Below are 14,622 nucleotides of genomic sequence, written 5' to 3'. Positions count from 1 at the left end.
GATATCATAATATGTTTCTTTATTTGATGAAAATTTTATTTAATAAAACACATTATTTATATCATATTTATTTTGATTTAAATCGTGTTATCCAACTGAACTGTAATAATAGATATTCATAAAATATAGATTCATAGATATTGATCAAGAATCGACAATATAACATAGTCTGTAAATTATTATTATGCTTCTAACATTTTTTTAAGTTTTAATTGTGGTTACTATTCTCTTTTTGTATTTTACATATGTATTAAAATTAATTAGTATTAATAGAAGTTGCTTTATATGCCTTAATTTATCATAAGGTATAATAATAGATTAATCGATATTCATTTATAAATTTGATAGTTTTGAGGTATAAATAAATTATATTTTAAAATAGTTAAAATATAAGAATATTAATATTTAATATTATATTTTGTTCTAACAATTATAAATAATATGGTAGGTACAATGTATTATTATTATATACCTATACATATAAACTAGTAAAATATTCTATCAATAATTAATATTGAAATATTGTTTTATTGGGAAAATTTCATATAATTAAATATGTTTTTTTCGAAAAGACACATAATAATACATTATAAAGGTATCATTTTTATATATTTGTTAAATATCCAATTTGGGATATGTGGTTTTATATTCTAAAAAACTGGATAAATAGAGAAAAGGCTAAAGACTCAATTAATGTTAAATGCCATTTTATTATTCCATATTAACGCGTATTATATTATCATTGTTTTACCCTGAGTTAATAAAATATATAATTTTTAATAAATTATTTGATTGTATATATATTGATAACTATAGAAGTAGAATATATAAGATAAAACTGAACAATTCAGAGCATTTAATGAATATTTATCTAAATTTATATATTAAAAGAGCAAAGATATCTGATCTATCTCCTCTTAAAGTGCAGCATAACAATCTAATCAAACATAATTTTCTATTATACTTTAAAATTTACATCAATAGTTATTCATGTGTTAATATTTACTATATATTATTTTTAAAACAATATACATTTAAAGGGTTATTTAAACTTATAAATAGCTTAATAAATACGGACTCAATGCTAATTGTTTTAAAGAATAGAAAAGATGTGCAAATATATTATAAAATTATATAATAAGATATATTTATAAATTGAATTATATAGGAATAAAAATAATATTAAAATTATGTATATCAATTAAAAAAGGGAACAATGCAACTTATTTTATAAATGTTATAATTTTAGAAAAGTCTATATTATATATTATAAGAAACAAGTATATAAATATTTAAATATATTTATATACTTTTAAGATTATAGTAATAATGGATTTCTTAACTGTTTCGATTTTTGCAGTATATTAGTTTTGGGGTACTATTTATTAAAACAAAAGATATGACGTTTTTTATTTTCTATATTAAAGCATATATAAGAAGATATATTCTAAATTAATTTTAATGTCACTTTAATTTTTATAATAATTTTCATATGAATGTTATTAAGGATAACTATTTATGTAAAATTGTATTATATATGCATATGATAAAAAAGGTGTTAAACAACACTCAAAATAAGGCAATTTATCTAACTACCACAAAAGTATTATCTTGTTCCATATTATCTTTAAATTAATATTAAAAATAATAACATGCTTAACCACAGACAATTTTATATTAAATTTCAATAACTTTATCATTTATTAAGCGTAAAATATATAAAATAATATGATGCTACATAATCTACATATTATAAACAAAATAAAATTACAATGGATTATCGCCTGGTATATAATTTTTTTAAGAAAATTTGCTTTTCTTTATATTTGTTGATATTATATTACCTATAAATATCATTAAATTTTATTTTACAAGAGTTTCATTAACATATATTTTTATTATACTTTTTTAAATGCTTTGTTAGTGTGGAAGGTTTCGTCATTTGAGATTGTATTTACCTGATGAATTAGACAAATCTCCAAATTATGATTTTCATAATAATGGAAGTATTAGGAATTATTGCCCTAATGGAGATTCAGAAAACACTAAAGAATGTAAGACGGATTTAGATAAAATAAATGCTGCATTTTTGTGGTATATAAAAAAAGTAATATCAATATTGTTGAATACATTATGATATGGTTAAGTTATATGTTAAACTTAAAGAATGTTAATAACATCAATAACTTAAACCGATTTTATGAAGCGCATATAAAGAATAACATTCATTATACTAATTGTAATAAATCTGACAAAGATTGTAGTAATTCATTAAAAAATAAAGCAGGATGTGCAAATTATAAGGAAATCATAGATAAAAAAAAGGATTTGTTGAATATTAATATTGAAAATACATCTAAATTTTATGGTGCGTTTATATCATTATGTGAAATGTATTATGAATTTAATGCAAACAAACAAGATTGCAAAAAATGTTCGGATAAATATAAAGAACTTAATAATAAAGGCAGTTCATATAATAAAATATTGTCTACATTATCAACTGATTATAATAATTTAAAAAATAAATGTAGCAATATTCAATTTTTTCCACCTATATAAACAACACAAATTTCTGTAAAAAGTTCTGAACAAGATTCTGCAACTAATTCTGCAAAAAATTTTGAAGTTACATCATCAAGTTCGTCGATAACAAATTAATTCCAGTATCGATATTTGGTGCAATATCATTTTTTTGTGAGTTTCTTATAAGGTGAATAATAAGGAATTAAAAAATATTACATTTAAAAATTATTTTAATTATATATATGTAAACGTTAACAAAAAATAATACGCTTCTTAACATTTTATATTAGTATTCGTTATTTGGATTTCGAAAACAGTTCCAATGAGAAAAAAATAAAGAGAAAATAAATCATTAATAGGTGATTTAGAGGATGATTATTGATATATTTAATGGTTTCTAAGCTTGATAATAACAATGGGGAGTTGTATATGCATAATGAAAATAAGGGGAATAGTACCAGAAAAATACTAATTTATATATTTCTACATATAAAAGGATTATCAATATTAATATGAAAAGGGAGAATAAAGAAATATTTTTCCCAAATTATAATGGTTATATTTACGATGTCCACCAAAATAAATATATACAGCTTTATGTTAAAACGATGTAAAGAAATTATATAGAAAGCAAACTGTATTAAAAAATGTAGTTATGGAAATAAATTAAAATAGGCATCATATATGAAAGCATATTTATTTTATTAATAATGTATTACAACATTAAAATGATCAAAAATATTATGAGGAATGCACACAATTTCTTGGAAGTTGTGGTGGTTGATCTCATAATATTTAGTATTTGTGATGAATTAACTATTATAATTAATAAATCTTCAAAAATAGGGGTATTAATATTAATCTGCAAACAAAAAACAAAAACGGATAAATATATAAAAGCAAATATTATAGTTTTATGCGGATGAACATCATATATTATAAATATTTACATTTATATAAATGGTATGTATTTTTTATAAGTGATAAAATAGGATAACGAAATAACAAAATAAATCGTGGAATAAAATTATTAAGTTATTAAAATTTTTAGATTGCTTACAGAGTTGAGATAGGTAATATCAACGCAATTCCTTTTTTTTGAATTATAAATCCAGATAAGTTAACAAACATTCTTGTCAATTCTCCATTTCTAATATCCTTTTCTGAATAAATTTTTGGTTTGAATGAGTTTGCACTTTCTAAAATAGTGTTTGTATATTTTTTTTTATTGACACTGTTATAGTCATTTACATCAGATGATGCATAGACAATTATAGTTGTGTCGTCTGATACCTAAAAATGAATCAAAAATATATATATGTTTTGCATAAATTACACTATATAATGTGTAAATTTTCATTTTTAGAGGGATGAACGAAAACAAATGTTTCCTTACTTGAACTTTTTTTGCTAAAGCATAGTAATATCCATGGAACGATATAGCATCATTTTTGTAACGCTGTTGGATCATCATTAAATTTGGAGAGTATGCACGTGCAACTTTTTCTAAAAAAAATTATATGTTTACATAAATATAAATTAGGATATTACGAAAATTAACGAGTAAGAGACAAAAAACAGTATTATAGAATATTGGAAATAATAAAAGATGAAATATTGGATATTGGGAATCGTATATTAAATTGATTGATTATTTGGTTAATACCTTTAACAATTTGACCACCAACATATTTGGCATTTGAATTCCATAAAATGCTTATTATATAATTATACTAATGAACAGGGAAAACGCATATATATATGTAATAATTATTTTTTAATTTTAACTTAATATTATGGCTTAAAAATGCTTCCTTGTTAATTCATGCCTTGTCTGGGTATTTGATTTTATGATTAAATTTAAAAATTAATGTATTTCCATGTTTCTTATAATATGCAATTGAATCCTTACTGAATTTATGATATAATTTGTAATCATCCGTACTTTCAGCATGGTATTGTAATAACCGTTCAGCTTCATTCATAACCTTTTCTGCTATTTCAATTTCTTGAGGGTATACACATGAGTTAAAGGATTGTTCTTCAATCGCTCCTTCTGAATAATCATTGGGAAAAATCGATCTTCTTTTAATTTGCAAAGAAAAAATATAAATGAATTTATAGACTGATGTTTTTACTATTCAATCTTATGTAGATATACATTTCCATAAATACGAATTATATTCGATGTGAATATATATACTGTCATATTTTCTTACATGTTAGGTGGTCGAGCAAATTTTCGTAAAGCTTCAATATCTGAATTAGCCTCAGCTGCAAAAGTTTTATTGCTCATATATACGGATGAAATTAAAAGAGAAAAAATGATTTTAATATATCCTTTACTCATTTTCGATTTTAATAAACAAAATATTAATAAATTTAATTATATTTTTTTTAGATTAAAAACTATAAATTAGGAATTAGAAAAACTATATAAATAAAATTGGAATCGAAGCAACAAATATTCGAAAAAACAATAAAAATAAGATTTATTTAAAAAACATATATTTAAATTTCAATTTTGTATAACTTTATTATATTTATAAATTCAAGATATTTTATATTTAATTAGTTTGATTGCAAGCAGCGGATAACCAAAAATTTCATAAATAACGAATGTACATACTATTATGGGTTTTGGTTCATCAAATGTTGTGATAAAAATAAATAACTTTAATTATATAAGTAACATTTTTAATATATAGCATTATTAATGCACAAGTTTTATATTTTTATAATTAACTAAATTAAATCTAAAATTTATAAAGCATTTCATTATCTATGGAATTACATATATATAATAGAAAAAAACAATGTTGTTATTACCTAATAGAAGATCAATCATTTAAAATAAAAATATAAAAGTAAGAAAATAATAAAAAAATATGTTTTTCCACAAAATCGGTAAAGTGGAGAAAATTATTAATATTTAAAATTGGAGAAATATTATAATAAATTAGAAACGATTTAAATGTAAATATCAATGGTGATTTGTTAATGTTTTCATTATATGTTTGTATTTATTCATATAAAAAAAAGATATGTATCTAATATTTTATTATTTTAATTGATATTTATTAATTTTTTCGTATTAAACATTAATAGAAAAATATAAGTTTATAAAATATTAAAACCGTACCACTAAAAGCACCAATGTATTATAAATTATATTAAAAACGGTGTATTTTTTAGATAAAAGTTAATATTGATTTGAAAAAAATATAGTATTTATATCCATAAACAATTTTAATGAATATAACGAAATTTATTACAACATTGAATTAATGAATTCTAAGAAAATAGAAAAAATTAATAAATGAAATAAAATTTGTTATTTATAGATATATAATTTATTTATAAATTTTAGAACAAAAAACTATAGTAAACATTAATATTTTGGGAATAAATATCAAGTTATCAACATTATTTCATTTATTTAATACATAAATAAATCTAAAAATGAGAGTCAGTATTTTAAAATATGTTCTTTTTTCAATTGTTATTTGTTCTTTTGAATATGGCAAAAATGTAAGTTACACATTATTTTATTATTAATAATATTTCATTATAGTTTTTGTATCATTTGTTTTACATTAATTTTATATTATTGTTTCATGTATTGGTAAAACACTTAGTTAAAGAAACAGTTAAAACTAGTTATATATATGTTAATAAATATCTCATTTTTTTTTCAGGAACTATACTTTGTAAACGATAGAGGGATATGCCTTGAAAGGAATGTAATAAACTTTAGAAATAATAGGATATTAGCATATGCAGATAACGAATTTGATTTGTATGATTTTTATCAATCAACTTTGAATCTTGCAAATCAAGTTAATGACTGCAATGGCGATGACGAAGAAATAGTACAACTTCGAAATCTTATAGATTCACATATAAAGAAGCATAAAGAAAATAACACATTACTTGATTTCAAAAATGTAGATAATAAGACAAAAAAAATAATTAATGAGTTTCGAAAAGAATTAGAAGAAGTAAAAAAAGAGTTTGATAATAAAAGAAATGATGAATTAGCAATACAATCAATAGAGAATAAAAAAATAACAAAAAAAGATGAAAATAATTCTGTATCAGAGCATGAAAATTTTAGACAATTGGAAAATTGTGAACATGTCTTGGGGACAGAAAATAATAAGATCGATTTAAGTAGTAATAATGAATTAGAAAATCATCGAAGGGCAGATAAAGCGGCCAAAAAAATATTGAAGAGAGGACTGTTGTTGATTGGAATTTCTATGATGGGAATATTGTCAGGGACGTTATCAATACCATTTTTGGTTATAGTTACACTAATTTCAGCTGACATAGCTACTAAACTGAAGAAAATCATTAAATTTAAATTTAAATAACCAATTTTTATTATTATGTTTTATTATATTTGTTTAAATGATTAAAAATAACATATTTAATATTTTATGGTATAAAAGTTATACTTTTACATTTTATATAATAATGGAATTTTATTTAATTGCATATTTTATTATTAATTTTATTATTATGTAAATTTTAATTTAATATATAATAAATTTATATTTATTTGGCATTTGTTAAATGTTTATGGTTCAGATTTATGTTTAGAGTTGCGTTTTGGAAAACTTGTATTTTGGGTCATGGTCCTGTACTGTGGGTTATAGTTTTGCTCTACGGAATCTATTCTTTGAGTTAGGGTTATATTTTTATTAATTTGTTTATAATTTGATCATATTTATTTGTCTATAAATGATGATTAAATATATATATACTATACTCGTATGTTTAATCTCGAAATTAAGTCCAAGTATACACCCCCAAAGGAGCATAGTCATTAATACGAAAGGGGTTGCATAACATTTTTTCCATAAAGTGTAATATTGATTTAATATGATTAAAATAGCATATTGAATATATTAATATAGATGTTGACTATATATGAATTCATATTATTCTATATGATAATTGCCTATTATATAATCCTTGATAACCCAGAGCTATATTGAATTATGGATATCATAATATGCTTCTTTATTTGAAAAAACATTTTATTTAGTAAAACTTATTTGTATCATTTGTTTTAATTTAAGTCTTATTTTGATAACCGAATAGTATAATAGTTTTATATATGAGGGTATAAATTATAATTAGATTCATTTGGAACAATTGTCTATACTACAATATATATTCATATTAATATGTGTGTTTTTAATATTAATTAAACATATTACCAATATATAATAGATAATCATCAAATATAGATAATCATCAAATATCGATTGGGATTCGGCAGTACAACGATATCTATAAAATATGTTTTATGCATCTAACATGTTTAATAATACAATAAAAATCGCACTACATATACAATATTTTTATAAGTTTTAATTGTGCACTATTCCTTTTTTATGATTCCTTTATATTTGTATTAATAGAAATTGATTTATACGCCATAATTTATTTATCATAAGGTATACTAACATGTTAATCACTATTAATTTGTAAGTTTTAATGATATGATGTATATATAAATTGGAAATATATTATAAATAGTAAATTGAAAAAATATAAGTATATTAATAAAATTTAATGTTATAGTTCTAGTAATTATAAATAATATGATAGACAAAATGCGTTATTATTATATGCTTATACATATAAACTAATAAAATACTCTACCAATAACTAATATTGAAATATTATTTTATTGTGAAACCTTCATATAATTAAACATTAATATTATCGAAAAAACACATAATAATGCATTATAAAGGTATCAATGTTATATATTTTTGTTAAAGATTCAATTTGGAGATATGTGGTTTTATATTATAAAAATTTGGATCCATGGAGAAAATGATGAAGACTCAATTCATGTTAATTGCCATTTTATTATTCCATATTAACTTGTATTATATTATTAGTTTTTATTGAATAATAATTTTTTAATCTAAAACAACATTATTTTACCATAGAATTAATAACATATAGAATTTTTAATAAATTAGTTTAACGTATATGCATTAATAACTATAACAATAGAATATATAAAATAAAAATGAACTGTGCAAAACATTTAGCGAATATTTATCTAAATTTATATAGTAAAAGAGAAAATATATCTTATCTCTCTTCTCTTAAAATGCAATATAACAACCTAATTAAACATAACTTTATATTATACTTTAAAATTTGCATCAATACTTATTTATGTGTTAATATTTACTAAGCATTTTTTTAAAAATAATATGCATTCAAATACTTGTTTAAGCTTATAAATACTGGTCCAGTGCTAATTGTTATTTTAAATAATGTAAAAGATGGGAAAATATATAATAAAATTATCCAACAGAGAATACTTCTAAATTGGGATATGCAGGAATAAAAATAAAGTTATTTAACGCATTAAAATTATTTTTTAATTTATCTATATTAAATACAAATAATATAAATTTAAATAATTTGTATAGAAAATGAGGCATGTAACTAAATTTGAAAATGCTATTATTTTAGAAAAAACTATAATATATATTATAAGAAACAAGTATACACAAATTTAATATATTTAAAAAATCACTATTTATATATTTTAAGAATTCTAATAATAATAACTTTCTTAATTTTTTGTATTTGTGTAGTATTTGAGTTTTATGACGTTGTTTGTGTTCTATATTAAAGCATATGTATAAGTATATATTTGTTAAATTCATTATAAAAGTATATCTATTTTTATAATAAAGTTATACCAAGTGTTAGTAAGAATAGTATTTTTTGTATAAAATTCATCATATATACATATGGCAAAAGTGTATAAGCAACCTTCTATTTAAGGTAATTTAGCTAACTGCCATAAAATAAGTATAATATAATTTTAGTAATACTAATGTATTATTATTTTACATGAAGTTAAAATTAAGAATAATATGTCTAACGAAAGATAATTTATATGTAAAGATCTTGAGTAAATATACCATATATTCTATGCAATATATATAAACAACATCACCCCGCATAATCTCCAAATTATAACAGAATTTCATTATAATGTCTTTTAGAGTGGTATATACATTTTTTCTTATATTATTCGTATGTTGCATTCCTACAAATTATATTAATTTTAATTTTAGTAACATTTATATTAATACATTTTTTGTTTAATTCGTAAAATATATTCGTAGTGTTATATAATTAGTGAGATTGATAATTTTGCTAATGATCCGAAAAACCAGGGAGGACATAATTCTATTGGTTATTTTAAGTATTATTGCCCTGATAATAACTGTGATACTGATGTCAAAAAAGTTATTTCTACTTTTATAGCATTAGTAACTTTATTTAATGGTATTAATCATAATGAAAAATTAGAGAGTGATAAAATTGCTGAATATGCTATTTTATGGTTAAGTTATAAACTAAATCAAAAAACACAAAATGGAAACACCAAATTATACGATTTTTATACTGAACATATAAACACAAATAGTAAATATAATGAGCATATAACTAATGATTTTAATATTAATAAGAGTGTTATAGAAAATAAAATAAAATTGATGAATATGAATATTAAAGATATATCTAAATTTTATGATGCATTTAAAAAATTATGTGAAATGTATACTGAATTTGATGACGACAATAAAAATTGCACAAACTGTTCGGGAAAAGCTAAAGAATTTGTTGAAAAATATAAAGACCTTAACAAAGATTATAATAACACTAATAGCAGTTCCTATAATAAAATGTTGTCTACTTTATCAACTGATTATAATAATTTAAAAAATAAATGTAAAAATGTTCAAAATAGCAAGTTTCCACTCCTTCCAGAGATAAAAACAACACAAATTTCTGTAAAAAGTTCTGAACAAACTTCTGCACAAACATCTGAAGTTGCATCATCAAGGTCGTCGATAGGAAACAACTTATTTACAGTTTTATCGGTATTTGGTGCAATAGCATTATTTTTAGGAATTGGATATAAGGTAAATAATAAGGAATTAAAAAAAAATACTATATATATGTAAACATTAACAAACAACCGTACGCTTCTTAACATTTTATATTAGCATTCGTTATTTGGATTTCGGAGAAAAGTTCAAAAAAATTTAAGAAAAAAGCTAAAATCATTAAGAAGAAAATGGATAATTAGTATATGATTCGAAGAGAGTGACAATTTAAGAATAATAATAATTATTTATATATTTTAGGAAACTGTCTATTAAGAAGTAATTTTTGGTCATAATTTTTGCATAATTTTTATATAGTTTTTATATTGTGGGTCAGGGTTCAGGTCGTGGACCCCATAATTGGGTTAGGGTTAAATCTTATATCCTTATTTATTTTTTATAATTTGAACACTAATTTAATATATGTACTATACGCGTATGTTTAATTTCGAGAAGTTCAAAAGACCAAATATGGAACCCATAAGTGGATATAACCATTAATATGAAAAGGGCCACATTCCATTTTTTTCATAAGTTATATATAATTGAGTGTTCATATGGATTTAATAAGATTAAAATAAAATGTCTATATTAATTCATATTATGATACATGATAATTATTTATTATATAGAGCTTGTTAATCATAACTATATTGAAATGTGCATAACAGAATATGTTTCTTTATTTAATAAAACATTTTATTTAGTAAAACTTATTATTTGTTTTAATTTAAATTGTATTTTGATAATCGAACAGTACAATATTATTATTATGTATGAAGTTGGGTATTAATTATAATAAAATTCATTTTGAGTATTCATCTACATTATAAATACATTCAGGTTAAAATGTGTTTTTAAGATTAATTAAACATATTACCAATATAGAATAGGTAGTCATAAAATATAGATTCATAAAACATCAATCGAGGTTTGGCAACACAACGATGTCTATAAAAGATGTTTTATGCATCAATCATTTTAAATAATACAATAAAAATATACATATTAATAAAAAATTACATTATAGATATAGGGATAGTATCCTTTTAACTTTCGATTATATATAGTATAATTTTATGGTAAGGTTTTAAATTAAAATTATAGAAATAGTTTTATATTATTTATTATGAAGGTATAATATTAGATTGATCATTATTAATTTTTAAACATTATAATTTTGAGTTATAAATAAATTATATTTTAAAACAGTTAAAAAATAAATATATAAATAAAATTTATGTGTAGAGAAAATTTTGGATGTAAATAAAGTTATTGAAGAGAATTAAAAAAAAAATTATATATATTAATAATAATTTAAAAGTTATGCATATACACTTAGAAAATAGGACAATGTAATTTAATTTTCAAATACTATGATTTGACCAAAATTTGCATTATATTAGAAAAAGGTATGATGAACATTAAATGAAAGAATGGGCGTAAATAAAATATTTGCACAAATTATAACACTTATATTTGTCTGTTGACAAAATTAAATACCTGCATATGAATCTTTATATAAAGAATATATGAGCAAATTATATACAAAGTAAGAATTCATAAAACGGAAAAAAGAGGTTTTGTGATGGTAATTTAAAATAGGTGTCATCCATGAAAACAAATGAATTTTTTAATATATGTATCAGAATATTAAATTGTTTAAAAGATACAATGGGAAATATATGTTTATACATTATAAAAAATATTTTTTAAGTGCATAATAACTATCAATTTTGATGCTTTATTTAGTATATTAATAAACATTGGGACAAAAGGGGCATTCACATTCATCTACGAAAAAAATGGATAAATGTATATAAGAAATGTTTCAATTTTTTGGAAGATGGATATCATATATTATAAATATGTGTATTTATTCAGAGTATATTTTTTGATAAATGTTAAAATGAGAATAACGCAATAAAAATGTAAAATAAATGATGAAATAAGATTATTATGCTATTAAATTGTTTATATTGCTTTACAGAGGTAACATAGGTAATATCAATTAATTCGTCTTTTTTTTAATTATAAATCCAGATAAGTTAAAATATATTTTTCTAATTTTTCCTTTTTAATATCCTCTTCCGAATCAATATCAATTTTTAATGAATTTGAAAATTCGGAGATTGTGTTTATATATGTTTTTTGATTGGCATTGTTGTGGTCATTTATATTTGTTGAACCACAGACCATTATAGTTGTGTCTTTTGATATCTACAAAATGGATATAAAAATACATCATTTGTATAAATTATGGTGCAATCATTTAATATGAACAGAAATAATTTTTACTTCAACTTTTGTGGCTAAAGGATAAGGATATTTTGGAGATGATTGCGTAGGATTTCGGTAACGTTGTTGTATGATTATTAAATTTGGATTATATACATGAGTAATTATTCCTAAAAAAATTATAAAATTGGATACATAAAAATAAAATACTATGGAATTAGCACAATAAAAACCCCAATTTTGGATCATATAAAATTGGAAATAATAAGGCAAGAAACGACACATAAGGAGTAACAACCATGCATTAAATAGAATGATTATTTTTTTTGTATACCATTAATAAAGTTTTCATCATAACATTGATCACCATGTGGATTCCATAGTTTGTTTACTATATCATTATACTAATGGGAAAAAATATATAATAATTTTTTTATTTGGGGTTAACTTTATAGATTGTAATATTTTTCTCTTTAATTCATATTTTATCGGGGGTTCGAATTTTAAAATTAAGTTTTTCAATGTATGCATTTTCATGTTTCTTAAAATATATATTTGTATCAAAATCAATATCAGTAATTAAATCGTAATTATCTGTATTTGTACCATGGTGTTGTAAAAGTGACTCAGGTATATTCATACGTTTTGTTGCTTGTTCAATTTCTTCAGGATCTGTGCATAATAGTGGGGTGTTTTGTTCATGTCCTTTATCCGATTCATCATTGGCCAAAATGGATATATTTTTAATTAATATTTACATTTTTAATTGTAAAAAAAATAATTTGTAAAAAAATAATTTGTAAAAAAAATAATTTGTAAAATGGTATACTAACTATCCAAAGTTATACAGGTGTGTATTTACATAAATATGTATATAATATTCTCTTATATGAAACACATATATTGTCCTATTTGATTACACAAATTTGCCTAGAGTAACTTTTTCTAGAGAAAGTTCAGCTGCAAGGGTTTTACGGCTCATATATATGAATACGGTTAAAAGAGAAACCCAAATTTTAATATATCCTTTATTCATTTTGGACATGATAAATAAAACGTTAAAAATTAATATTTATTTAAAAAAATAAAGATTAATACGACTATTTAATTATTAATGCGCATACTTAATTGAATTTATAAATTCAATATATTTTTTATTTAAATTGTTCTTTATAAGAAAACAATAAAAACCAATGGTCTCCCCAATACTGAATATCAAAAAATAAATAATATAAATATTATATATATTGCATTATGAATACACAAACTTTTTATCATGGTTCGTTAAGCTAAAATAAAAACTAAAATTTGTAAGATATTCATACATATGGGGTTAATATACCTTATATTTGCAAGACATCGAACAAAAGCAATATTATACACTACCAATTGTGTGTAACTGATAGCAAAACTACCATTTAAAATGCAAATAGGAATGATTATAAAAAATATATTAACTTTAATATAAAATTTGATATATATGATTTGAATATGATGATATTTGTGGATACATATGCCAATGAATAAGCGATTATGGGAGAAATACATTATAATAAGATTATATAAAAGTAATAGTTTTGGTGTTTTTTTCATTAGTTTTGGTATAAAGCATGTCTTTACATTTTAAGCATTAAAAGAGACTAATTTGAGGTTAAATTGCTTATTATGGTTGCAATTGCACAACTACAATAATAATATTACAAATTCATCATAAAATTTATAATAAATCCTGTTTTATGTGATATTTTTTATTATTTTTAATTTCAAATTTACTAAATAAAATGTTTGCAATTTAATTCAGGGTTCAGGGTTTAGGGTTTAGGGTTCAGGGTTCAGGGTTTTAGGGTTCAGGGTTTAGGGTTCAGGGTTTAGGGTTTAGGGTTCAGGGTTTAGGGTTTCAGGGTTCAGGGTTCAG

At 21.3% G+C, this 14,622-nt stretch overlaps 3 protein-coding genes and 2 pseudogenes across 3 annotated transcripts, besides 2 other annotated features; 3 read left to right on the top strand and 2 right to left on the bottom strand.

Annotated features, from left to right (window-relative positions):
* Window positions 1–1,772: 1,772 nt before the first annotated feature.
* Window positions 1,773–2,852, top strand: PBANKA_0500721 (annotated as a pseudogene).
* Window positions 1,773–2,852: a sequence feature (BIR protein, pseudogene;~PIR protein, pseudogene).
* A 499-nt stretch (window positions 2,853–3,351) lies between these two features.
* PBANKA_0500700 (fam-a protein) lies at window positions 3,352–4,876 on the bottom strand (the record flags this gene model as incomplete). The annotated part of the gene is made up of 6 exons (XM_034568235.1): window positions 3,352–3,388; window positions 3,587–3,819; window positions 3,923–4,032; window positions 4,193–4,259; window positions 4,356–4,611; window positions 4,746–4,876. 6 exons carry the CDS (start codon window positions 4,874–4,876, stop codon window positions 3,352–3,354), a joined length of 834 nt encoding a protein of 277 aa, XP_034420245.1.
* Window positions 4,877–5,988: 1,112 nt separating this feature from the next.
* Window positions 5,989–6,902, top strand: PBANKA_0500600 (fam-b protein; the record flags this gene model as incomplete). Its single annotated transcript, XM_034568234.1, has 2 exons — window positions 5,989–6,057; window positions 6,225–6,902. The coding sequence occupies 2 exons, from the start codon at window positions 5,989–5,991 to the stop codon at window positions 6,900–6,902; spliced, it is 747 nt and encodes a 248-aa protein (XP_034420244.1).
* Window positions 6,903–9,567: 2,665 nt separating this feature from the next.
* Window positions 9,568–10,679, top strand: PBANKA_0500200 (BIR protein; the record flags this gene model as incomplete). The annotated part of the gene is made up of 3 exons (XM_034568233.1): window positions 9,568–9,582; window positions 9,702–10,505; window positions 10,590–10,679. The coding sequence occupies 3 exons, from the start codon at window positions 9,568–9,570 to the stop codon at window positions 10,677–10,679; spliced, it is 909 nt and encodes a 302-aa protein (XP_034420243.1).
* A 1,479-nt stretch (window positions 10,680–12,158) lies between these two features.
* On the bottom strand, window positions 12,159–13,743 carry PBANKA_0500100 (annotated as a pseudogene).
* Window positions 12,159–13,743: a sequence feature (fam-a protein, pseudogene).
* Window positions 13,744–14,622: the final 879 nt, after the last annotated feature.

This window comes from Plasmodium berghei (assembly GCF_900002375.2).
Source record: "Plasmodium berghei ANKA genome assembly, chromosome: 5".
Classification (NCBI taxonomy): Eukaryota; Apicomplexa; class Aconoidasida; order Haemosporida; family Plasmodiidae; genus Plasmodium; species Plasmodium berghei.
This window is presented reverse-complemented; position numbering and strand designations above follow the sequence as displayed.